This window comes from Myripristis murdjan, chromosome 16 (genome assembly GCF_902150065.1).
Source record: "Myripristis murdjan chromosome 16, fMyrMur1.1, whole genome shotgun sequence".
Lineage (NCBI taxonomy): Eukaryota > Metazoa > Chordata > Actinopteri > Holocentriformes > Holocentridae > Myripristis > Myripristis murdjan.
The window spans coordinates 25,067,192-25,092,118 of NC_043995.1; the positions used below are offsets into that span (position 1 = coordinate 25,067,192).

General features: G+C 42.8%; 2 protein-coding genes and 1 long non-coding RNA gene across 4 annotated transcripts in view; 2 read left to right on the forward strand and 1 right to left on the reverse strand.

Moving 5' to 3' along the window:
* On the forward strand, positions 1-22,473 carry ago1 (argonaute RISC component 1). The gene is made up of 19 exons (XM_030071787.1): positions 1-476; positions 4,239-4,425; positions 6,767-6,887; positions 7,725-7,906; positions 9,268-9,404; positions 10,067-10,201; positions 10,652-10,739; positions 11,599-11,746; positions 12,060-12,179; positions 12,289-12,411; positions 12,744-12,877; positions 13,917-14,101; positions 14,393-14,552; positions 15,278-15,368; positions 17,949-18,143; positions 18,572-18,706; positions 18,987-19,088; positions 19,330-19,529; positions 19,715-22,473. Exons 1-19 carry the CDS (start codon positions 452-454, stop codon positions 19,821-19,823), a joined length of 2,577 nt encoding a protein of 858 aa, XP_029927647.1. The 5' UTR covers positions 1-451; the 3' UTR covers positions 19,824-22,473.
* The window catches only part of LOC115373413 (uncharacterized), a 19,161-nt gene continuing 5,476 nt past the window's right edge, over positions 11,243-24,927 (reverse strand). The window contains exon 3 of the long non-coding RNA XR_003929536.1: positions 11,243-11,437. This is a non-coding gene — a long non-coding RNA (uncharacterized LOC115373413). The remainder of the gene's footprint in view (positions 11,438-24,927) is intronic.
* The window catches only part of ago3a (argonaute RISC catalytic component 3a), a 40,169-nt gene continuing 38,099 nt past the window's right edge, over positions 22,858-24,927 (forward strand). For both annotated transcript variants that reach the window (XM_030071784.1, XM_030071785.1), the window contains exon 1: positions 22,858-23,637. In XM_030071784.1, coding sequence (XP_029927644.1) covers positions 23,619-23,637 — 19 coding nt within the window. In that variant the 5' untranslated portion in view covers positions 22,858-23,618. The remainder of the gene's footprint in view (positions 23,638-24,927) is intronic.

A 24,927-nucleotide genomic window follows, 5' to 3' on the forward strand; every position in this document is an offset into this window, starting at 1 on the left:
ATTTTGGGGGGTGAGGGGCTGGCCTTTTTTGTTCCGCTGGAGAATCCTGCTTGAACGGAGAGCAGGAGCACAACAGACCGACAAGAAATCACAACGACGCGGACAATCGGCTAAATCGGAGCTCCGGGGGGGATCCGTCGGTCCGGCGAAACAAGACTGAGTCGAAAGAAGGCGCAATTGCTCCCCAGCGCTGCCGCCGTTAGCTCCCGGGTCTTCAGGCAGGCAGACAGGCAGGCAGGCAACTGGCAGCTATCGCCGTTAGCCTCAACTCCTCTGCGGGTCTGGGGGGTTCTGGTAGGGGCAGGGGGCGGGGGTGCTCCGAGAAGGGAGAAGACTACACGCCGAGAGGAGGGGGCTGGAAGTCTGAGACGCTTCCAGCCTGAAGGGGCCGGCGTTTTGGCCACAGCACCCCGGACTAGCTAGCTTGTACCCGCGCGGCTAAGTGAATGGGATGGAGCCGGGACCGTCTGGCGCTGGTAGGTTCACCTTTATTTTGCTCGTTTGTGAGGGTTAATATATGACACTAAAATCCGACCACCTGAACAGGGATCCGTGGCCTGGCCTTAGCATCAGGGAGGTGTGTTTTAGGGATAGCACAGTGGGTTCTGTTGTACTCCACACACCACGGAAATTTTGTAGGAAAAGAAATTATTTATCCAGATTTATAGCGATAGACGGGTAGTTTGGTGCCTTGACAATGTCCTCGGCCAGGGGCGGGGGCAGGGGGGTCGTGGGAATCTCGGTGAGGAGGGACGAGGTGAAGCCCGCCTTCAAGCAGAAAGCACGGCAGCAGCTGGCTGGAGCCTCTCGCACCCCAGACACAAGACCCCCTCCCCAAAACAGGCTCCCCTTTCACTGCTGGGTTATGGTTACCCCAAGTCTTCAGACAGTCTAGACTCTGCTAAACACTGATATCTTAAAATGCACGCATTTGGGACATAGGCACAGGCCCAACCTCTACAGTGACGGATGGATGAATTATTTATTTTCACCGAACCAAAAATAATCCTCAATTGTGAAACATCTTGCTAAATCTCTGCTGCTGGGGTTGACGTAGCGTATTTTTTGTTGATTTGGGGTATCAGAGACATGTGCGTAATGCGTTGCGTTAGTATGTTAGATGAGCATGTCTCAGTGTCATATCTGCTATTACAGCTTGGTGTTTTATGGTCCTTATTTGGCAGTTACTTTGGAAGACACTGATTTGGGGACACTATTAAAAGCACCTGCTAGGTGCACGGGTCTGAAGTCCACATACTGTGGAAAATCTTGAACCTTTGCACATTTAATTTACTGTTGAACTGGTCTTGAACCTGTCTAGCGAAGGGTTTAGATGAAAAATGTTATCGGTCACTTCTCCAAAGATAATTTTGTAAACGGCTTGTAGACCCTGTTTACCAATTATATTTGCAGAGTCTTTGTGTATCTTCAGGATATCCCTATAGCACAAGTAGGCCTTAGATGAAAACTAGCTGTCATTCAGGATATTGAACCTACAGCTCCTCAATGAATAGGCTTGTTTTTATTTTTTAGGATGGGGGAAGGGCCCCAGGGGCCCCCTCATCTCAAAGTCTGTGCTTTTGTGTTTGAAGCGTGATGATTTAACGTGTGATTTTCCAAGATTGAGTTGATTGCCATCTTTAGCTCATGGTCAACAGCCAATTATTCAGAGAGCCAAGTAGTTTGGCCAATTGCATAATTGGCTATTCCTTTTCATTCATGCACTTGGCCTGTTATGAGCCCCTGTTGTGGGATTGAACTTGATGTAAACATCCACAACTGTTCTGCATTGTAAAAATTAGGACTTATTTCACTTTGATTGAACATTGTCACTCTTCTGCCTTGATTCCATGCAAGTTGAGCAGCAGTCATCCTTGACCAGCTGTTCTGGGGATCCCCTGTCACCACCAAATTCAGGATTTTTTTTTTCTCTGGCTCTTAATGTTGATAATTGCAAACAGGCAAAATTACTTGAAACCCACATCCTGGACACAGAATGCACTAAGCTACCCTACATCCCGTACTCCTTGTTTGAACATGTATTTGAAGTACTATTATTAGATATGGTTTAGAAGGAAAGTAACAGGGTAGTGATCAGTAAAGATCCCCTAAGTCCTCTAAAAATGTCTATATCCTTTAAAATCTAGCTTCAAAGTAGTCATTTCCCTCTCAAAGACATGTGACCTGTGATTATTGCTAGTTACATCATTGTGAAGACAGTAGGTATTGAGTGACTCCATGTTGTGATGCAGGGATGCAGCACTAAAGCAGAGAGTTGATTCGAATGGGCTCCCTCTGGTTTAAGTTCCACCGCCAGGGAAAGACTGCTATTGTCTGGGGATATGTGAGAGCCCTGGCTCCACTTCGCACCATCTGCCTTCACTGGCACGAGGATGAAGTGTGTGTTATTGTATGACCGTGTGACTGTGCATGTGTTTGCATGTACGCATGCTCACACGCACACATACTCACACACGTTTGTGCGCATACTGTGTGTGTGTGTGTGTCGTCAGCACTTGCCTAGTGTCTGTGTTTACCCTGTCTGTCAAGCGTGTTGTTGTGTATCAGCCTTTGGCTCTACACATCGACACACACACACATGCTAAGCAGAGTACCTCACTGCTATTTTCTGGGCAATGTTATTCTTCCTGTCACTTTGGCAGTTTCTCGAGGCTTAGTGAACGTATGACTGAGTGGTATGTTTGACCCCAGGATTTCCTTTGCAGCTTTTGAAAGCATGAGTCTTCCACTTGGGATATATTGATGACAGGAGCCTAGGCCCAATGTGGGAACAAGATCACTGTGCAGCCAAAAAGGCCAAGGTCCCTTTAGCACGACCATGGTGCTCCCCACCCATCTCCTCCAACAGCCCTACACACACACACACACACACACACACACACACAGGTTCCCTGATCTCCATGACAATGCTGTGTTGCCGTGGTGTCTCCATGGTGAGGCTGGGAATGTAGAGGGGGGCCCCCTATGTTTGTGTGCGTGAGTGTGTGTTCGCTGTAGCAAGGGCACTCCCTCTGTCGCACAACCGTGTGTGAGTGAGATGGAAGAGCAGGGCAGCTGGGGTCTTTGTTGTGGTGGAGGGGGCTGTTCTCTGGGGACCCAGAGGTTAAGACACTGGGCCCCTCTCAGGCAGGAGTCACGGTTAGTCTCACATTTAGCACCCAGTCCAGGGCGCCTCTCCCCTAGACCTCCTCACCGGCTCAGACTTGGTTTCACACATGGCGCTGGTCTGCACAGTATGATAGCTAGTCATTTATCGGTTAAATGGAAGTTGCATGGTGTTATGGGATAATTGTGTCTCCAAATGGACGTGTTACTGCAAGCGAAATCTTGGCTTTCTAGTCTTGGGCTATAAAAGCTAAAGCTAACCTAAACCTATGAGAAAATATGGGGCGGGGGTCATGTCCAGTGTAGGCCAACCCAGCTAGAATACAAATTATTCTGAACAGTATCTTTGATGTAACATTTCATTGTGATGGGTCTGTTGAAGCCGTTGACCACTTTCTGAAAAATTTTAAATGACATTTATATACTTAAGTGTCTGTGCTGTCTTAATAAGAATTACTGTAATATATTCTTTTTCCTCCCCCTGCCATTAATTCTCATCCAATTGTCCCTCTTCTCTCCTCGTCCGTTCACCCCCCGGCTTCTCTTAATCTCTTTGTTCCTCCTCCCCTTCTTCATGCCTCATCCATATCTCTTCTATCACCCCCTCACCCCATGCCTCACCCCTCCTATGATGGCCTTCTCCCCTCTTCTCGATCCCCTGTGCTAATTTTTCTCTTCAACTGTTTCATTCCCTGTTTCTCTCCCTCCCTCTTTTCCCTCTTCCTCTTCCTGTCTTCCTTTTCCTGCCTCTTGTCCTTGTGTCCACCCATCGTGCCCTCTCGGCCCCCGCCTATGTTGCCTTCCTGGCTTATGCCCACATTTCTTGTTCTCTTTGCCCTGTCCTCTGCTGTTCGCAACCACTTCCTCTGCTCACTCTGCTACCTCCCACGCTTAATTTAACCGTTCTTGTTATCCCTTGTATGCCTGCTTTGCCCCTGCCTTTCCTCTGCTCACACTGTTGTCTCACTTGCACCTAACTGCCCTCCTCCCCTTGCTTCACCATTTCCACATCCCGCCCCCACACATACTCCTACATCATTTCCTTATCACTGTGCCCATTCACTCCCCATGCCCACGTTCCTGTCCACCATCTCCACCTATCGGGTGTTCAGTGCCCATGGGGGCCTTCCCCCCACCCCTGCAGCAGGTGTTCCAGGCCCCCCGCCGGCCTGGCATGGGCACTGTGGGCAAACCTATCAAGCTGCTGGCCAACTACTTTGAGGTGGAGATCCCAAAGATGGATGTCTACCACTACGAGGTGGACATTAAGCCCGACAAGTGCCCCCGACGAGTCAACAGGTAATGTAACACATGAAGACTCCAGTTACACCTAAAGTTTTTAACCCCCTTTAGAATTGTTCATAAACATCTGCAACTAGAGGACAAAAATTGGTGAACATGGACACTTGGCCAAAAACTTGATATTATGTGTTTCTTTTGGCTGTAATTGGTTAAATATGTGTCCATATTCCTTTTCCTCCAATATAATTACTCATCTTTTTGCACACTATCATCAGCCTACATTTTGACAATGTACATGTTTGAATATAATTCATATCTAGTCAATATCTCTCTCAAAAACAATTATTACTGTTGCTACTAATAATAAAACCTGACATCTTGGTTTTGCGACCTGCATCAGACCATGCTTAGCTAACTACTATGTTTTTTTTTCTAAGGTTGAGCTTGTCTCACCTTTTCCTCACCATTATGCTTGATATTTAAGGCAGCGTCTCTTGCAAAGTCCTTCCAAGCCTGTCTGACCTCAAATCAGGTCCGGGGGACTCAATAGAAATGTGAGAAAAATCCAGTTTTTGTCTATCAACGTCTGTATTCTAATGCATCCTCATGCAAAAGATGCATTCAAGTGTCAAGAGTTAAGAGCTGCCAAGTATGTCCATATCTATAATTTAAACATGAAGGCTACATGTGCTTCAGGTCATTGTAGGTAGTAGGTTGGCCTCCCTGCTAGGAGAAGCCACATTCAATTGACAATTGGTCTGGACAGATGGTGGAGTCAATAGGGACTCTAACTTGATTGACCCTTTAACTTCGGCTTATGTTTTACTTTTAATGAGGAAGCCCTTGTATTTGATATTTGAACCTTATTCTGCCTGGTACATCAAATGTAGGTGTAGTCAAAAAGATTTTGAGTATTGTGGCCCAAATCTAGATATAGTCACCGATTTGCTAATGCAGTAAATTCAGCGAAGGAGGATTGTTTGACAGAATGAACAGAAGTGGATTCTTGTGATATCATGCAGCATGACTCAGAAGCAAAAAATGGGTCTCTAACTGTTGATTTAAAAAAAAAAAAGAAAAAAGAAAGAAAGAAAAAGTATGGTGCCCTAAGATCACTGACTGTGTTTAGTATCAGTTTATCGCTCTTTTTTCCAGTCTTCTTTTTCTCTGTGTAGGCTGTATAGATTATAAACCAAATTCTACCTATTATGTTATTATATAGTAAATATTTCCCTGCAAGAGAACCTCTGAAAAAAAAAAAAAATCCACAGTGTTTTGTTCACTGGTGTAAATTGAGCTTTTGTGGAGTATTTGAGCTGTAGAAAATTAGGGTCAAGTAAATAGGATCTCTTTCAAGCTAGAAAATCTATTTTGGAAACTAACCCAGGGCCACAACCACCTGAGAGGCCAGTGCTAGGTGCAAATACACATTCTGCCAATTTACTCCTGAAAATGGCATATGTTACTAAATATCTGCTTTGCTGGGGCTCTCTTTGAAGCCAGAAAAACATGGTGTGGCCATTATGGCTGACAGATTTATAAAGCCCTGCTGCTTCAGTGGCTAAGTATTGATCTGTTGTTACATGCTACTGAAGACTAATTTAACTAAGTCTTCTGAGAACCTGAAAGGAATAACTCAACATGTTTTATTTCTGTTGACTAAGAAAACCCTGACCCAGAACTTGTGTCCTCATACAGCACTCTGTTCTTGATTGAACAGATGAACGTTTATTCAAATCCTTTGAGTTTTCCCCCTAGTAGAAAAAGCTCTCTGGGAGAGTCCTGAAGCTTTGTTATCTTCCTAATGAGCATGTGATAAGGGATGTGATCAGAAAACAAAAAGCACGAAGCCAGTAATCTCTTATTGGTACTTAATGGGACTTCTGAGTCTAGAGAACCTGTTTTTATTTCATTTTATTTATTTATTTATTTCTGACATTGCAGCTTTTGGCGCCATGGAAGATTTTGTATAGCACTCGGCGAGGGTCTTCATACTTCATTTTAATTTTGTGAGGTAGCCGCTTGGTTTTAGGGACGAAGACAAAGGTTTCAAGAAGGCATGCAAAGGTCAAGCCCGCACGACCTCTTCCTTTCAAAACGGCTCCACATCCCCCACTCTTATATGAGGACCACTGCACTGCACATTGAAATGTGCACCCCCAACACACCCACTCCTTTTGTCCTTGCCACTCCCCCTGTGACCATGAGATATTGCCTCAACCAGCTGTATCCTGCGTGATCAATATCCTATCACCTTCAGAACCCCCTCCCCCATCCCCACAGAACATTCTGATAGGGTGATGGGTTTAATTGGCAAAGCGCCATCTGTTGTCTCCACTGCTGTATAAATTGGTGATGTGAATTAATATCATGTGTTCATGTGTGTCGTTTTGTGCAGGGAGGTGGTGGAATACATGGTGCAACACTTTAAGCCCCAGCTCTTTGGCGACAGGAAGCCAGTGTATGACGGCAAGAAGAACATCTACACGGTGCTAGCACTTCCCATTGGGAGTGAGAAGGTACACACTGCACGCTTCACACTGCAGCGTTGTACCATACTACTGCTACCTGAGTTCTCCTCAGGGATCACACAAGTAGGGACGGAATGATGTGTTTTCTCGAGCCCAACAGTGATATCCAATATCTTCCCACCTACAACAGCCAATACTGAAACCAACGCCAAATACACATTTTTATAAGAAGTATGCCACTAAAGCAGGTGTAAGTCAGGTTAAAGGTGCACTTTGCAAATTGCAGAGGGTCGACTGAAGGGAAGATCCTGTTGACTCAACTCACTAAAACATGGAATAAACACATCATCTATCAGGGAGTCCGTCCAGTGATGAAAACCATGTAGATACAATTATCAAATTATGTATTTATTTAATATTTTTTGTCATTTGAGTCAGAGGGTTCTTACTTCAGTCAACAGTTTTTGCATAAGTGCACCTTCAAGCTTTTCAGACAAGCCTGTCTTATGATAATAGTTTTTGTAAACAAAAGACTATGTTAGTTTTCTTGATAGTTTTACAGATTTATGAAGTGACACACTCCTAGACAAAGTCACACATTTCACGTCTATTTCACAATAAGTCAGATATTGTCAGTATAATACGAGATTGCTTTTTAAAGACAATATCAGCCAGAACTGATAGTCTTCCGATATATCAGTCCACCTGTATGGTAAAGTTCATCATATCTTCTGATGCATGCAATTTAGCTTTTTCCTCAAAGATAGTCTGTCCATACTGTGCTTCTCCATAAATAAATACATGCCCTATGATCTTTCCTGTAACTCTCCTTTTTGTTTCCCCTATTTTCTACCTCTTTTTCTTTTCTGTCCTCCTTCCCTCCAGGTGGATTTTGAGGTGACCATCCCCGGTGAGGGTAAGGACCGAATCTTCAAGGTGTCCATCCGTTGGCTGGCCAAGGTGTCATGGCGCCTGCTCCAGGAGACTCTGGTCAGCGGCCGGCTGCAGGTCCCCCTGGACTCTGTCCAAGCCCTGGACGTGGCCATGCGCCACTTGGCCTCTATGAGGTACACTTTGTACCACGCACACACGAACAAAAACACTGTTTTTCCACACACACATTATAAATACGCATAATGTGAACACATATGCTACAATCCCCTTCTCTTACCCAAAGAAATATAGCAACAGATGTACTTCTGAGGATCAGACAGGGATAATGTTTTTTGCCAAGCTCACTTTTTGTTTAGAACATTTTAAGGAAGCATCAGCCTGGCAAGGTTAACGTGGTCATTCCATTCATTTGCATCAGACTTTCATAGCTCCAGGGGTCAGAGTCACTAAACAAAAGATGCATGTTAACTGAGACCTGTGTGAAAGCATTCAGTGAACAATGCTGAGCAGGGGAATAATGATAACTGGCTTGAGGATTTGACCTGAAAATCACAAAAAGTGGGCTCTGAAGCCACTGATTATTGAGAAATGGGTTAGTGATTATGTTAATGATTTTTCCCCTGGTTTTTCTGTTTCCAAACAAGGCTGTTCTGGAATAGATTTTCCCCCTTAGATTCAATTGTTACTTGGTTCTCAAAAGTTAACAAACCCTATGTACAATAGGTTTTGAGGGGCATTAATAAAGCAATTTCAGAAATGCATGGCCTGTCATTTAAAAATATAGCTGTCTTAATTTCTGAAATGTTGAGATTTGGAAATACAAAATACCTAAAAGGAACACATATTAGGGCTGCCTGATGTATTGAATTTTATTTTCAATTACAGTTTTGGCACCCCACAGTCCCAAATATCAGAAAATCTACAAAACAGTTTTTTTTGTGCCACATCCTGCAATGTTACCCTGACATTTCTGTGGTGTTGTATATAAAAAACACAGTGCATACAGTGTGTTGCATGGTTGTTCACCCCAAGGAAATAAATTAATTTATTCAGCCAGTTAAAAAGCTACTGCAAGGTGGCCATATGACCAGGCAATGAAGGCACAGAAGATTCAGAAAAATTAAGCTCAGTGGGTAGTGGTGTTAAATTATCCTGAGCTTAGTATTGACCAAAATAATCGTTGTTTTAATTTTTTTCCATAATCATGCAGGCCTCTCAAGAATCTTTCCTTATATGTGTGATCTACAAATATCTGTAATTTGTCAAGTCATAAGAGGAATTCTTTAATGCCAATAGCAGCTTTGTTATTAACACTGTCTTTAATATTCCAGATTTTTATGTATATGTTTTTTCTTTTGCTGGTGCTGTGATTAGATAATAATGAACCATTGGTTTCTTGTGTTTCTTAAACCTCCCAGATGAGACAACATCTTTACCGAACATGATATGGCACTGAGGTCATGCTGTGAGTTCAGTCAAGTCATTCTGTAAAGTCATTATTTCTCACACCCCCCACCCCCCATACCCAAATTAGGTACACTCCAGTTGGCCGTTCATTCTTCTCCCCACCTGAAGGATACTATCACCCCCTGGGTGGGGGGAGGGAAGTGTGGTTTGGCTTCCACCAGTCTGTGCGCCCCGCCATGTGGAAGATGATGCTTAACATTGATGGTGAGTCACTGGAGACGAGCTCACCAGAGTGAACAAAGTCACTGATCTTGGTGTTCAGTGATCTCAGCGTGTTTTAATGACACTATATGACTAGCCAGAAGCACCGGTATGAATAACCTCATGTAGAAAACTAAAATCTACTTTTGGACTAAAGACAACTTGAACAATCAGTTATGACTGACAATGACATCTAAATGTAGGCTGCTGTTTACTATCAGCTGCTTGTTACATTCACGGGATAAGAACATCATTAAATGCTTTAGACGTAGATTTAAATGCCTATAAAAGGTCTGATACTCCAATCAAATAAATAACTAAGGCTTTATTTAGTTACTTCTCTTTTCTTTGGGGCGGCGTGGCTCAGGAGGTAGAGCGGTCGTCAGGTAATCGGAGGGTTCTGGGTTCGATCCCTGCCTCCAGATTGTGTTGAAGTGTCCTTGAGCAAGATACTGAATCCCTGAGTGCTCTTTATGGACAGCTAGGCACCTTGCATAGTAGCCTCTGCCATCAGTGTGTGAATGTGTGTGTGAATGGATGAATGTGAGGCGAAACATTGTAAAGCGCTTTGAGTGGTCAGCAGACTAGAAAAGCTCTATAGAAATACAGTCCATTTACCATTCTTTGTACCATCAGACACATGACTGCTTTCTGTCTCCCTCTAGTGTCTGCCACGGCCTTCTACAAAGCCCAGCCTGTAATTGAGTTCATGTGTGAGGTTTTGGATATTCGCAACATCGATGAGCAACCCAAGACCCTGACTGACTCACAGAGAGTCCGCTTCACCAAGGAGATCAAAGGTGAGCAACTGGCAGCTTGAAACTTCCTTGTAAACAGCATGACGTGCCCCATCTTTAACAGTCCCTAATACCTCCAGTCCCCTGTGCAAACCCCATGAGCTGTTTTTTCTACCTCCTTTTTGCTAATTTCATGGGTCGCCCCAGATCTTCGACCCAAGTATATTTGTGATTATATTGCCAGCCTATTTCAACATCAAAAAGTTAATATAAAATATAATTCATAATCTGGTATATCTCATAATTTGGCTATTCTTTCATTAATGTGTGTATGTGTATGTGTGTATGTGTATGTGTATGTGTATGTGTGTGTGTGTGTGTGTGTGTGTGTGTGTGTGTGTGTGTGTGTGTGTGTGTGTGTGTGTGTGTGTGTGTGTGTGTGTGTGTGTGTGTGTGTGTACATGCACGCGTGCACCAATACATGTGTGTCCGGTGGTCTGTTGCTGCTTCCAGGCCTGAAGGTGGAGGTAACCCACTGTGGTCAGATGAAGAGGAAGTATCGCGTATGCAATGTCACCCGACGTCCTGCCAGCCACCAGACGTGAGTGTAACGGCTGTCAGCAGCTGAACATGTGTAACCACTATATATTTTAATTGAAATATCCCTTTTGTTTCATAACCTCTATGTATATTTCTATATAGATGTGCATGTAATGAGTATAAGGATATGAATAAACTGTTTAAAGCAACAAAGAGTCCCTTTAATTTCGGCAGCAACATGCATAATGGGCATTGGTATTAAATCCAGGTACAGATTCTCATCATAAAAACCTATAGTGCTCAGAACACACTGAAGATGTTGGCAGTTCAGGCAGGAGTTGGCCAACAATAATAAAGAAACATAGATTAGTGCAACGGGACCAAAAGTCCAAAAAGTTTGACAATGAAGTGATATATTCTCAGTTACAGACCCATACTAGATTGAACTCAGGAGTACGGATATTTGGGAGTGAAAAACCTGTGACAAGGATACTTTGGTGGATATTTGTTTTTATACATTTTGTAGACATTTGTAGAAAGGAATCATCGAATTTCAAAATCAAATGGTTGTAATAAAGATATGTAACTGGATGTCTGATATTATACAGTTGAACAATAAACTTCTTAACTTCTTAACACAATCCGCTCCACCATCTGCTCAGCTGTGATATGCTACTCTGCCAACTCATGTGCTATACAAAGTATTATAAACAATGGAGTCTGCTGGACAAACTAATGATAACACTGTTTTTAAATTATCTCAAGATTTTTTTTTTTTTATTGCAATATGTCTTTTTTTGCCTCTTGTCTAACATATATGCTGATCCAAAATACTGAAGCTCAGAGGAGCCAGTGTTGGCCAATAATATCAGCCAACTATCATAACTCTTGTATATTGTGTTTCTCCTGTTCACCACCAGGTTTCCCCTCCAGCTGGAGAGTGGGCAGACAGTAGAATGTACAGTGGCCCAGTACTTCAAGCAGAAGTATAACTTGCAGCTAAAATACCCTCACCTACCATGTCTACAGGTCGGCCAGGAGCAGAAGCACACCTATCTGCCCCTGGAGGTGAGCAGACATTTCGGGACAGATCGCTATTTGAAAATTGATCTGATCACTGACTTCATTTAAAGAATTGAGTGACGTTTTGTGATCTTGTTACCCTCAGGCTGTAGATGGAGTTCATTACTCAAACCTTAAGACAGTACAGGATGTTGATGCTTAAATGATGTAAAACAATTTACAATCCAAGTGGTTTGGACTGACACCAAGCTCTACCAGGCTCTTTCTCTGAATGCTTTAATTACCTTTTCAGAATTAATGTATGTGAATAAATTAATCACTTTCTCCACACTAATAACCTGGGATTTCCTTGCTTCAGGTTTGTAACATTGTAGCAGGTCAACGGTGCATCAAGAAGCTGACAGATAATCAAACCTCCACTATGATCAAAGCCACAGCTCGCTCAGCACCCGACAGACAGGAGGAGATCAGCAGGCTGGTGAGTGGCGCAGACGTCTGGTTGATGGAGGCCACACATCTGACATGACAGTATTGTACAGGAATGTCAGACACATTGAAGTACAATGACTGCCCTTCACTCTCAACAGATGAAGAATGCTAACTTCAACCTAGACCCGTACATCCAGGAGTTTGGGATTAAAGTGAAAGATGACATGGCTGAGGTGACAGGAAGGGTTTTACCAGCCCCTATCCTGCAGTACGGAGGACGGGTAAGATGAAAAAGGAACTTATGACCTAGAATCGGATATGAAAAACTTGATCTATCAGTACCATACTAAATTTTGTTAGCTAGTGATTTACAGTGATAAAAAATTGGGATTCTTGGGCGAGAATTTCTAGGTTATGAGTATTTTCTATAGAGAAACTCAATCGTGTAGTCTGATCATATTAAGAAGAACAGACGGCAAGTGTGCTTTAAAGCTGACACAGAAATTTATTTGATTTATCACACAGAATTCACAATTAAAGAAGTGATTGAATTTGCTGTACATCTGACCTGGTTTGATTTAAACACTTTTTCCCTCGGTCGTCTCTTCCACAGAATCGTGCCATAGCCACCCCCAACCAGGGAGTGTGGGACATGAGGGGGAAGCAGTTTTATAATGGCATAGAGATCAAAGTCTGGGCTATTGCCTGCTTTGCCCCCCAGAAACAGTGCAGAGAGGAGGTGCTCAAGTAAGTACTAATGTGCGACAGGAGTGGAAATTCAGATTTTTCTCTATAATTATTCTTGCCTTCCAGTTGATATTGGCAGGTCAAAAGATCCACATTTGGTATAGCCGCTTCTAATGCGGAACAGGATAAAAATGTGCAATCATAACGGGCATTTTGGAAAGCACTATATTTGAACATAACATCTAGAGTCTCATAGCAAGTCATTCCTTAAAGAAAATGATCACAATCCTTAAATGCCAACCACAGTAAATTTGCAGTTATTTTTGCACAGCCACACTTAGTGCAGCCACACTCAAGCTCCTGCACATCCATGATTTTATGCTTTGTGGTGTGCCAGTAAGCTTCACATGAACAATGTTAGTGTAAGTAAGAGATTCACTGAAAATACTTTTAACATGGTTCGATTATCAACACGATACAACTTTCACAAGTCTTGTTTTTTTTATTTCATAAATAGAATCAGCATTGTCCTTCCTAAATCCAAACTTGTGCATGACACCACCTCATCCTTTTTACCCACTGTAAGACACTCTGAATAAGAACAATATTTGTGTGTGTGTGTGTGTGTGTGTAGATGAAGAGTAGATGAAGATGTTAGGCAAAAATGGAACCAGTAGAACAAGGTAGTAGGCAAACCACCCTAGCAGCGTAACTGTGTCATCAAAACAATGTTGCCTTCTGTTCTGACGGTGAGAATACGTTGTCTTTATTTGACTGTGTAAATAATCCAGGTTTGAAATCTGCTGTCCAGTACAGCCACTGCTCACAGAACTGATGTCAAAACAGCTGCTTTCTAAATGTAGTTATGATCGAGTCATACATTAAGTTTTGACCTAGTCTTGTTTATTATTTGCAGTTATAGCCCTAATGAAAAAGGCACAGCAATATAAAAAAAAATAGGTTCACAGTACATAGTTACATACATGGTACAAAGATAAGAGTGCCTCCCACAAAGGCACAGTCATACAATGAACTGTCATTCACTAAATGCCTTAAACTTACCTTGATCTGTTGAATTTCTTTCCTAACTGCCTGACAGGAACTTCACAGACCAGCTGCGTAAGATCTCTAAGGATGCTGGGATGCCAATTCAGGGTCAGCCATGTTTCTGTAAATACGCCCAGGGAGCCGACAGCGTAGAGCCCATGTTCAGACACCTGAAGAACACCTACTCTGGACTTCAGCTCATCATCGTCATCTTGCCTGGAAAGACTCCTGTGTATGGTAGGTGTTCCATTAAAAAAAAAAAAAAAAAAAAAAAAAAAGTTTTTAGTAAAGTTAAATATTTTTTTCTATCTACACACAAACTGTAAGAATCTATTATTATTTATATTTGCATACAGATACTGTAATGACTAATATATATAAGAAGAAATGGGAAAACATTAGTATTATCAAGATGCTTTACCAAGAAGCAGTGAAAAGATCATTGAAATATCATTGCACTTAAACTGTGATCTCAGTGTTTCAGCATCATTATGTTCCTGATGTCTGGCTTTCAACTTGTCCCCTCAGCGGAGGTGAAGCGTGTGGGAGACACCCTCCTAGGCATGGCCACCCAGTGTGTCCAGGTGAAGAACGTGGTCAAGACATCACCTCAGACCCTCTCCAACCTCTGTCTCAAGATCAATGTGAAACTGGGAGGCATCAACAACATCCTGGTGCCTCACCAACGGTGAGCTTCTGCCTGTACTAATTATTATATGACAAAATGTAATAGGAGTTTGTATGTATTTATTACACTTTTTGAGATGATTTGAAATACTAGCAGCTTTACCTTGCAAGAAGACAACTGTAATTGGTTGGAGTTTGTCATAGTTGAACTGGGATGAGTGTTACCTTTTTTAAGTTGTATTGTTGTCTGAATTGTTGCAAATATGTATCTTCTAGCAGCTGACTAACCAGAATACTTGAAAAAGCACAACCATTTCAAACATTATACACAAATAAGTGTGCATCTGGTTCAGAGTAGCATCGGCAAATACGTTTACGGACAGCAGGATGCCACTTGTTTCTATGTAGTCTGTTTAATATAATGTGCCTGCTATTCATGTTATCAGGGTGTTATTAATTGCGAGCTAACATTCCAGCAAGGGAAAAGTTAGTCAGACGCCTAGCTAATGTTAACAGTTAGCTGTGTGTTGGCAGTCTTTAGCTTGCTAGCTACAGTGTGCTGTCTCATTCCTTGTTCTGCCAACAGCAAAGTCCTTCCCGTCACAGTTATTTTTAATTAAATACAGAAGTGCCTTGGTATCTGTCTAAAGAGTTTATGGTGGATAAGCCAGTCAACCCGTGATCACCACATCCGTGTGAAACCATGATAATTTGATAACTTCTTGAAAGCCCCCTCATAGACTCTTAGTGAATGAGTGTCATTTTATCCTTCATTCGCTCTCCCAGGTCAGCAGTGTTCCAGCAGCCGGTTATCTTCCTGGGAGCAGATGTCACGCACCCCCCAGCTGGAGATGGGAAGAAGCCCTCCATTACTGCTGTAAGTCTTGGAAATTTTAACTCAATTTAACAACACAAATTGACCAAGAACATGTTCTTATTTGCAGCGACAGCCTGGGGGGGCAGCTGCACGGGGAAAGATTGTGCAACTATTTAGTGTCAAGCAAAGCCGAGCTACTCTTTACCTCTGGGTCTGTTGTCAGGCCTGAGAACTGAGACATTAGCTACATCAATTATCAGACATTTTGATGATTTTAATAAGGATAATATTAAAGTGTGACTTCATTGCGCTGTCTAGGTTAATTGTCTTTTTCTCTGGAGATCAGGGTCAGATACAGGATGGTGTTCCTGGAACGGGAAAGGATTCAGTGTCTTGGACAATTAAAGTGTCATGTCATATTATTAAAACACGTGTAGTTTTCAGTAATCTTAAGTGTATGCCAGCATCAGTGTTCCCTACTCTCTGTCATCAGCTTCACTGTTTCTCTTAGTTGTTAAGGTCATAATCCACTTCCATTCAATTTAGGGCCCTCTCTAAAATAATAGCTCTTTAGTTTAAGCTAACTACAGCAGTTAGAAAATCAATGAATTTTTTGCTGCTATATGAGGTGCTCCGCCACTATTTTTAACTTAGAGGAAGAGGACAACCTTTTTTTCCCTTACAGGCACTGAAGTGTCATTACATCGGGTGTAATTTCACTCAAATTGTTGTTGCTCTGGACAGTAATGTAAATGGTAGATATCAAAATATACGGCTACCCTCTACTCAGCATTGTATATTCTACTGAAATGTTTGCTGCTGTGGTTAGTTTTGTACTTAAGAACTTTTTATTTTTGGCAAGGCCTCCAAAAAGAATGGCAGAAGCAAGAATGGCAAAGCTGACAATTGTGGGCGCTGATGTAGCTGGTGTAGTTACATGGGAGTGTGGAGGCTGCTGAAAACTGTCTTTTCTACCAAAATCCCTCTAAGCAGGGATGCTGCTTGCCAGAATGGGGAATTGAAGCCGGGTCTCTCTAACCAATAGATGTCTCATGTTTTGTAGTCAAGCGTTCATCCCAGATAATCAAAGCCTCAGAAAGATTTGCCTTTTTTTTTCTTGGATTACTGATGTTTTTCACATTAATTGTTCTATGTACTTTGATGTACAACACTCACATTCAAAGCAATTTGGATTGTCTGTGGAACTTCCATATAGTTTGTCTGATCAAAACATTTCAAAAGACTTATTTGTTGAAGTCTGATGGTTTCCGTTAGAGTTGGAGGACCCCAGACTCGGGCAACAGGACTCTGACTAGAAAGACCATTTAATGGAAACTGTGGGCAGTCACTATAGCTTTCTATGAACTTGGATTCATGAGAAATGAGGCCGAACAAAATAAACAAAGTAGTAAGAGAGAAGGCTATGAGAGACAGAAGGAAACAAATGGCTCAGCACTGACTCATGGTCAAAAAGGAAATGACGTCAGCGTAAACCTTGCTTGCCCCCAACTTCAGCTTTGCTGTGGTTGGCTATGTTGTTGCCAAGCAATTATGACGAACCACTGAGTCACACGGAGAAGTTGGGAGAGGAGAGTGGTTCTGTCTCTGGCTTTCTGACTGAGAAGTATGGTGAATAAAGATGATTGTAGTGTGTACTGTAGTGGTTTGGCTGAAAATGAAAAAAAGGTTGATGATGGTGAGCTTTCCACACTTCCCAATGGCAGCCTCTAGGGGATGCTAACATGCAAATATAAACACTGGGGAAGGATGAATCTGTCTGTGAATTAGCAATGAGACTGTTGCAGTGCTAAGTCTTTTTTATTCATTCATGATGTTTTTCTCTGCAGCATTTTTTGGTTACTGACTTTTGCTTTATATCCCACTACCATAGTACATGGTGTGTTGGAGATTTATGTCGTCAAAGAGTTTTCTGTGAGTAGATTCATTACTGTGAGCACTATAACTCAGAACAATACATGATAGAAATTTCCCCCTACAGAGTAGATGATCTGATTAGATTTTGGAGCGCTTCACTGCATACATTTACATTTTAATGGGGAAACTGATTTTTTTTTAAACTACCGCTGCACGTGTCACTTGAGGACAAGTATGTTGACACTGAAATATGTGCTAATTGTTGCATTAATTTGCTTAATTAATAACCTCATTAGAATGACTGGTTATGTGTAATATATAATGGTGGTTGTGGTGGAACAGCAGGGAGCTGAAGTGCCTCTTGTTTGAATTTTGGCACAGTAATTATATTCATCAAGGCACATTGACCAGGAGCACTTTGCTGTTTAGAGCATTTGTCTTTTGGAGAGAAGAAGTGGTGTGAGGGAGCGTCACACACATTCACATCCTCACACTACTGTGAGCAGCTCCACTGGAGCAGCTGGAGGTTCAGTGTCTAACTCAAGCACAGTAATGTTTAAGTACTGCACCTGGGTAATTTTTAAACATCACTCACAAGTAGCCCACTGACTTTAATGGATTTGATAAATAGTCCAGTAACACTTTTATTTGTTTTATCATTACTTGCTGTTTGATGGATGCTTTTATCTAGAGTGCTTTATACAGTACAGTCAGTTCATACATTTCAACTCACTGAGCTCCCTTTTTTCTTCATCTCTCCTCCAGGTGGTAGGCAGTATGGATGCCCATCCCAGCAGATACTGTGCCACAGTGCGTGTCCAGAGGCCCAGGCAGGAAATCATTGAAGATTTGTCTTACATGGTGCGTGAGCTGCTGATTCAGTTCTACAAGTCGACGCGCTTCAAGCCCACGAGGATCATCTTCTACAGAGATGGAGTTCCTGAAGGACAGCTGCCGCAGGTGCGTGGCACCCAGGCAGTTGACGTTGATGTTGTTTAGTGAATACATAAAAGACTCCAAGTGTCATGCTGTGAAAAGCCAGCCACAAGTGGAGATGCTTGTCACAATTTGTGACATCCATGTTCCATTTGCTTTGTAACTTTTGAAGGAAAAAAAAATCTGGAACTTCTTGTAATCATAAAAGTAGAGCGTGTCTCCTGTATTAGTTTAGTTTCACAAACAAGGACTTGTGAGATTTGATATGAAGGCTGGCATGGCAGAAACCAGTTGATGTCTTAGCTAATTGTGTGTCTCCAATGTTTAAAATTCAGGAGTGACTGAATGTTGCAGGACAGTATTTAAATATTTTTCTTAAACCTGATCTTTGTAAGCAGTAATATCAGGTTAAGGGTTTTAGAAGTAAAGAATAATGGCTTTGTGTTGTGTAGATTCTCCACTATGAGCTCCTGGCCATCAGAGATGCGTGCATCAAGTTGGAGAAGGACTATCAGCCAGGCATCACCTACATCGTGGTCCAGAAACGCCACCACACACGCCTCTTCTGTGCTGACAAGTCTGAAAGAGTGAGCCCTTTTTATAATCTGTTTATTTATTTATTTACAAAATCAAATCAGAATGCCCAAGAGTTTAGGATTCTGCTTGAAATGTTTTTTCCAAGACATCACTTTATAAATGTAGTCGTGCTGCTACTAATAAATTGGCCACGATTTCGCACATTGACCATACATGGTACAGCCATATACCATGTTTTGACCTAGTTTATTTTATTCACCAACCAAACAAATAGAAAGTTAAAAAAGTGAACAGACATGAAATGTCTTAATTCCCATCCTGTGTTGATAGATTGGGAAAAGTGGGAATATTCCAGCAGGGACCACAGTGGACACCAGCATCACTCACCCCTTTGAGTTTGACTTCTACCTGTGCAGCCATGCTGGCATACAGGTAAGGACACTGGAACCAGAGCAAATAATACTGAATACATTGTTGGGCACAAACTATTACTCTTTGTGGGTAATGAAGTTTTTGAGTCCACCAAGAATTACATAGTACATGGACTATAACTACAATTTTGTTTTGACTCAAAGTCCTAAATATATAATTAGGTTGTTTTTGCATAACCAAAAACAAACTATTTTTGTTTTCTTTGCCTGTGTTTTTGTCATTGTGTACTATTTGGCTCTAGGGTACCAGCCGACCCTCTCATTACTACGTCTTGTGGGACGACAATCGTTTCACTGCTGATGAGTTGCAGATCCTAACCTACCAGTTGTGCCACACATACGTGCGTTGTACCCGTTCTGTCTCCATCCCTGCGCCAGCCTATTATGCCCGTCTTGTGGCCTTCCGTGCCCGCTACCATCTGGTGGACAAAGAACATGACAGGTTGGTGTGGTTTTGACAGACATAAATTCTCTCTCATAAATCCCTAATAAAAAGCTGTTGGTGATAATATTCAACCTAAAAAATATGAAAATGCCCTTTAACTTGTCAGTGACCAGTATTCTGCATCTTCTCTCTGTATGTTTTTTTTTGTTTTGTTTTTTTTGTTTTGTTTTTTTTGTTTTTAGTGGAGAGGGCAGCCATGTGTCTGGTCAGAGTAACGGTCGGGATCCCCAGGCGCTGGCCAAAGCTGTTCAGATTCACCACGACACCTTGAGGACCATGTACTTCGCCTGAGCTACACCAACCATCACCACCATTGTTCCCTCCCACCTCATTCCTACCTGAGTGGGCAGAGAGCCCACAGTAAGCCACCTCCCACCACCACCACCTCATCCCCATCCCTTATTCCCAGTGACTTCCCACTACACATACTCCACAGATTTGCCATTATGTGACCAGGCCAAGTCAGCCTACCCAAACCCCAAAAAACATAAAGCCCTTCACCTGTAAAACACAGGCAGACTCTACAGCCTCATGCACTCACAAACGGTTATGAATATTATTGTTATTATTGTCTTTTGTTGTCTTTACTTTACCAGGACTATTGCTCTTTTTATGTTGAATTTTTAAAACGTGGGTATTATTATTGTAATTGTATTGTACGCTACCTTCACACTCCTATGTATGTAAGTATGCAATACGGATGGGAGGAAAGTAGGCGGTAAAAAGAAAAATGATCCTGAAAATTTTTGACTGCCACCACGATGCTGCCTCTTTACCGATCCGAATGCCGGATGCCAGTGTTCAAACCTCCTGGTATGGGGATCCTCCAGAGGGGACGTAATGGACACTCACAGACACACCTATCATTTAAGCATTGTCATGAACTACATTCTTGTTTTTAATATGTTTTTGAATAATGTTATTTTTTAAAACTGCCTTGAGGAGTCTGAGGTATGGTACATTAGCACTTAGTGATAGCATGTAGATGCCGCCAGTCCTGCACATAAGAGTTTGTTAGTATATGTGAGGCTAGCCCTCTGGTCTTTATATTAGCAGAGACAGAGAAAGAGCAGGTGTAGCATATCATAGATACAGGAGTGAAGTCCTGCCGCACTCTCTGTGCCGGTTGGCCAGTCCCTTAGAGAATTAGCCTATAGAGGCAAACTTAGCATAACAATAGAGGGACCATTTGCATAGAGTGTATCAAATATACTTGCACCCCATGCACCTAAACCAGCATTGTTAACCAGCCAAATGTGATGCCAACCAATGGAAAAGGGGCACTTAAACAGGAAGATAATCTTATAATTCTGTATGCATTGCTCTTTTAGGAATTACGAGGCACTTTTTATTTACACAATGGTTTGTTTTACTTCAAAATGGGGAGACTTGTCTGTCCTGAGGCTTGACATACAAATCACTTTGAAATTCTCACTCCCATACTCAGCTTTCTGAACAAAGAGTAACAAAGGCAATAGGCAAGGTCAGCTCTCCTTTGTAGAATTGAATGCAGGCAAATATAAGTCTGTGATCACTAAGTGCTGCAAAGCTGAACTTTCATTCAGCAAATGACCTTGCTCTGATCATTCTGCACATTCCAACATGTATCAATGGAGATGACGCTGCACAGCGCTCCCTCTGCTGACGCCAACCCACACACACCTCTCCCCATCTCACTCAAAACTCCTCCCTCCTATTCCACATGCAGGCGTTTACATTACGCATAGCCTAGCTATCATACTCATTCACATCTCTGCTCCTTCAGTCCATCTCCTATCATGTAGAGGCCATCCTCTTCAAATGCACTTGTTTACCCCTTACCCCAACCATTTGGACTCTTGCCCCACTGACCCTCCCACCTTTTTTCTAGTATCAGCTTCCTCATGCTCCCTACAGTCGCTTTTAAAGTCACTTACCTGCGTCATTCCCTGCCCTGTCCCCCGGCCTGTGATAGTTGATCCCCATTGGTGCTCTGTGTGCATGAGCAACACAGATAGGGGCTTGCTACATAGGATAGGGTGGGCAATTATTATTACTACTTATGCCCTGCCTTCACATCAAGTCACTTTCTGGCTTTATGAAAAAAAAATGCATGTAACTATTTTTTATGACTGGATATTCTGAGCCACCTTATTTTGGTTTCCCTAGAGGTAGGAGCCTTGAGCTCACTGCTGCCTGTCAGTTGTTTTGCCTCGATTGTGAAATGGTTAAAGACTGCTTTTGTTTTTTCCTTTTTTTTCCTGTATTATTATAATTATTATTGTGACTAGTGTCAGAGTGTATCCTCAAGAGGGCACTGCGGGGACAGTCTCAGATTTCCACCTCAGTTGCCCTTTAAGCGCCTCAAATCTTATCTGATGGTGAGAGCCCCTTTGAGCTGAAAGGGATCAAAAGATAGAGATCAGATGAGTTTGATTTTTAAATCATGTTTATGAACTTGCATAATCAAAATGCCTTTGTACACCGTTTTACTGATCCTTCATTGTGTCCAAGGTGATTTGTATATATAAATATATATTAACCTGTTATGTATTTTGGCTCACCAGTTGCCGGGCCTTTCGCAGTTGGGGCCAGTGTTTCACCCCCCACTCTGTGTTTTAAAAAAAAAAAATCAGTCTGGGGAATAGTCCCAGCACCACTGAATCCAGATGCAGTTCTTCACTTACTGAAGCCACAAAGCACCTTGCAAAGAAGGGAGACAAAATGGCAGTCACCCTGGAAATGCATCATGTGGACACCGGAGAGTCCACTCCTCTCCACACAGCCTCACTGACTAAGCAATATGAAGCCACTGATCAAGAACAGTCCTTGTCATAGCACTTCCCAATAGATTTGAATGAAAGGACATGGAAGCAACTTATTTTGGCTCTGTGTATGTAATAGTATGGGAACTCTGTTGGGGAGGGTTATTTTTTAAAGAAAATAAAGTTGTTTTTTATTACTTCTGGGTATTGATTTTACTTGCCTATAACTTTAGTGTTCATTGTGCAGTGAGAATGTATTTTTCACATTGATTGCATGCTCTCGAGAACTGATGAGTCCTTCAGCACAAACAGAAACAGTACTTAGCAACTTTGACCCATTGCTCATTAAAAGTACACTGTTGTTTTGGAGGAAGGTAAGACAATCCTGAACCTCCCTCACATTTGATCACTGTACTCCGCATGTGTTGATTCATATGCGCTATGGGGGAAAACTCCACTAATTTATTCACATCACAGCAGTCGGAGGGTTACCTTTGGGTGAGGGCGGAGTTGAAACTCCTGACGTATGGTGACACAGAGCCCACCTCTTCCTGTCGGTGTCAGAAAGGCAACTTCACCATATTTAGCTGGCTTGCCGAAGCCCCGCAGAGTTGATCTGTCAACCAGACTGAAAAATCTTGACACTTATCGGCGGACACAGCCCGGAGTTGACAGCTTTATATTAGCACCGTGATACGGGCTACAGAGGACGACGTCGCTGGGAGCCGCTGCTCAGGAAACAGGCCCCTGTCCGCGGCTGTTTTTAACGCCATAAAGTGTCCGTCGTCTGTCACAATTCCAACTATCCAACAGCCGAGCTAGCCAGCTAGCTAATTATCGTAGCTGCCCGGACCGTCTCTGTGGCGTGGAAAAGGATTTGTGTTCTCGCTGTTGAGCTTTGGCAGTCGGTAGGAAATTATTTGAAGCCAACTAACCCGCTGTTATGATATCTTGACAGCTCGTCACGTTTGTTCGAGCCACTTTCCCAAGCCTAGCTAACAAGCTAACTTGGCTAACTGGCAGGTTTGTCCGCGTCGTTGAGCAACCAGCCATCGCCGTGGCAAGTGGGATCTGATTGGATACGTTGGCCGTGTGCGAGCGGTGGTGGGCAGACACGGGGACACCGAAGACCCCTCCGGCCGGCCAAACAAACGGACCAGAGTGGAGAAAGGGCCCCCTTTGACAGCCAGCGGGGAGGAGGGCTATTAAAAATCGGGAGGCTCGGCCACTTAGCGCCGCAGAGGCGTTACACCGCCGAGGGAGACACCGGATTGAACGGAGGAAGAGTCCCCACCGTTTGACAACTGTGATCCGGGGAGCGAACCGGGCAGGGACCTCATGAATGGAAATCGGAACTACAGGTAAATTATCCGGTCAGTCTTTTCAGAGGCGATCCTCACCAAGTTGCGAAGTGATTTACATTAAGTTACATCTACCAGGGCTTACACTTTGACAGCCCATCTGGAAAATGTCATCCGGGCTGGTGAGGATAAATGCCTCTTGTTTCAGGTGTGTTTGACAGCTGACGTTACCCGGAAAGACATGAAGCTCGATACTCAGATGCGATGTGCTTAACCATAACTAAGCCACTGTTGTCATTTTGTTGATTATGTGAGTCACAATAAAAAAAACAAACAAACAAACAAAAAAAAAAACTGTTTATATCCGAATATCGGCATGTGGTATTCAACTCAGCTTGCCCTTCGTGCATTTAAGTCACATATACATAATGCCCTTATGACTTATTTATTAAGTATTTGTGAGTCACTTCGGGCGAGCTGAAGTTTATCTCTTCCCAGCATCAGCCAGGTATGTGGGCTCCATTTACCAGGTGTTGTGGTTAAGCCACAGACTGATGGTAAGCCTAGTATGCTCTATTGTCATGGGGACCTTGCATGACAGTTTTATTTTATGAATAATCGCTGAAAAGTCCTCACACTGCATAATGTTGTTAAACTTTTGCTTAGTATAGCAGGGTACTTGAGAACTTGCGAGGGGGGCAAATTCCCTGTCCTTGAAAGGCTCTGGGGTTGTCGCCACCCATTGACCCTAGGCTGAACTCAACATATATAGCAGTAGCCTCCAGCCTCAGACAGCATTCAGATTTACAGTCCTAGTGTTAGTTTTGATCTTACAATGTCCATTATGCTGTTAGAAAGGGCAAATTCAAAACATTGAACAGGTAGAGGATCAGTGACTTTCAGGACACTGACCAGATGCATGGTTGTTTTAGGACACAGGTTTGCTGTTGCAGTGATAAAACCTTTGCGTTTTAAGTTACAGAGTGGTTTCCTCTAACCACTAGACCACTCTGAGTTTAAGAATGGGCAGTCAAATCTTGTCTGTGCCATGCTTGCATATTGCAGTGACTCCAAGTAACCTTGCAAATTCCTGTTCAGTCCTGGTCATAAAAATCCCGGGCCTAGCCAAGGGGCGATAAACTGTCTCCTTGCTGATCAGTGTCAGTTAAACAGTCTGAGTTCCCTGGCTTTGTCTCAGCTGTAACGGAAGCTTTCCAATTGTGCAACCATAAACGAAACAGCAGGTACCCCTGATCACCCAGTGACACACGATACAGCAGAGTTATTCAAACCCTCAACCCCCACCCTCCTCCTCCTCCTCCTCTTACTCCTCCTCCACAGGAGTTCCCT

Excerpts from the sequence above, each read along its gene's own strand:
- ago1 (XM_030071787.1), top strand. The coding sequence starts at position 452 with ATGGAGCCGGGACCGTCTGGCGCTG. Across the intron at positions 14,102-14,392 it reads TGGAAAGACTCCTGTGTATG|CGGAGGTGAAGCGTGTGGGA; the intron begins GTAGGTGTTCCA and ends TTGTCCCCTCAG. Across the intron at positions 18,144-18,571 it reads CTGAAGGACAGCTGCCGCAG|ATTCTCCACTATGAGCTCCT; the intron begins GTGCGTGGCACC and ends TGTGTTGTGTAG.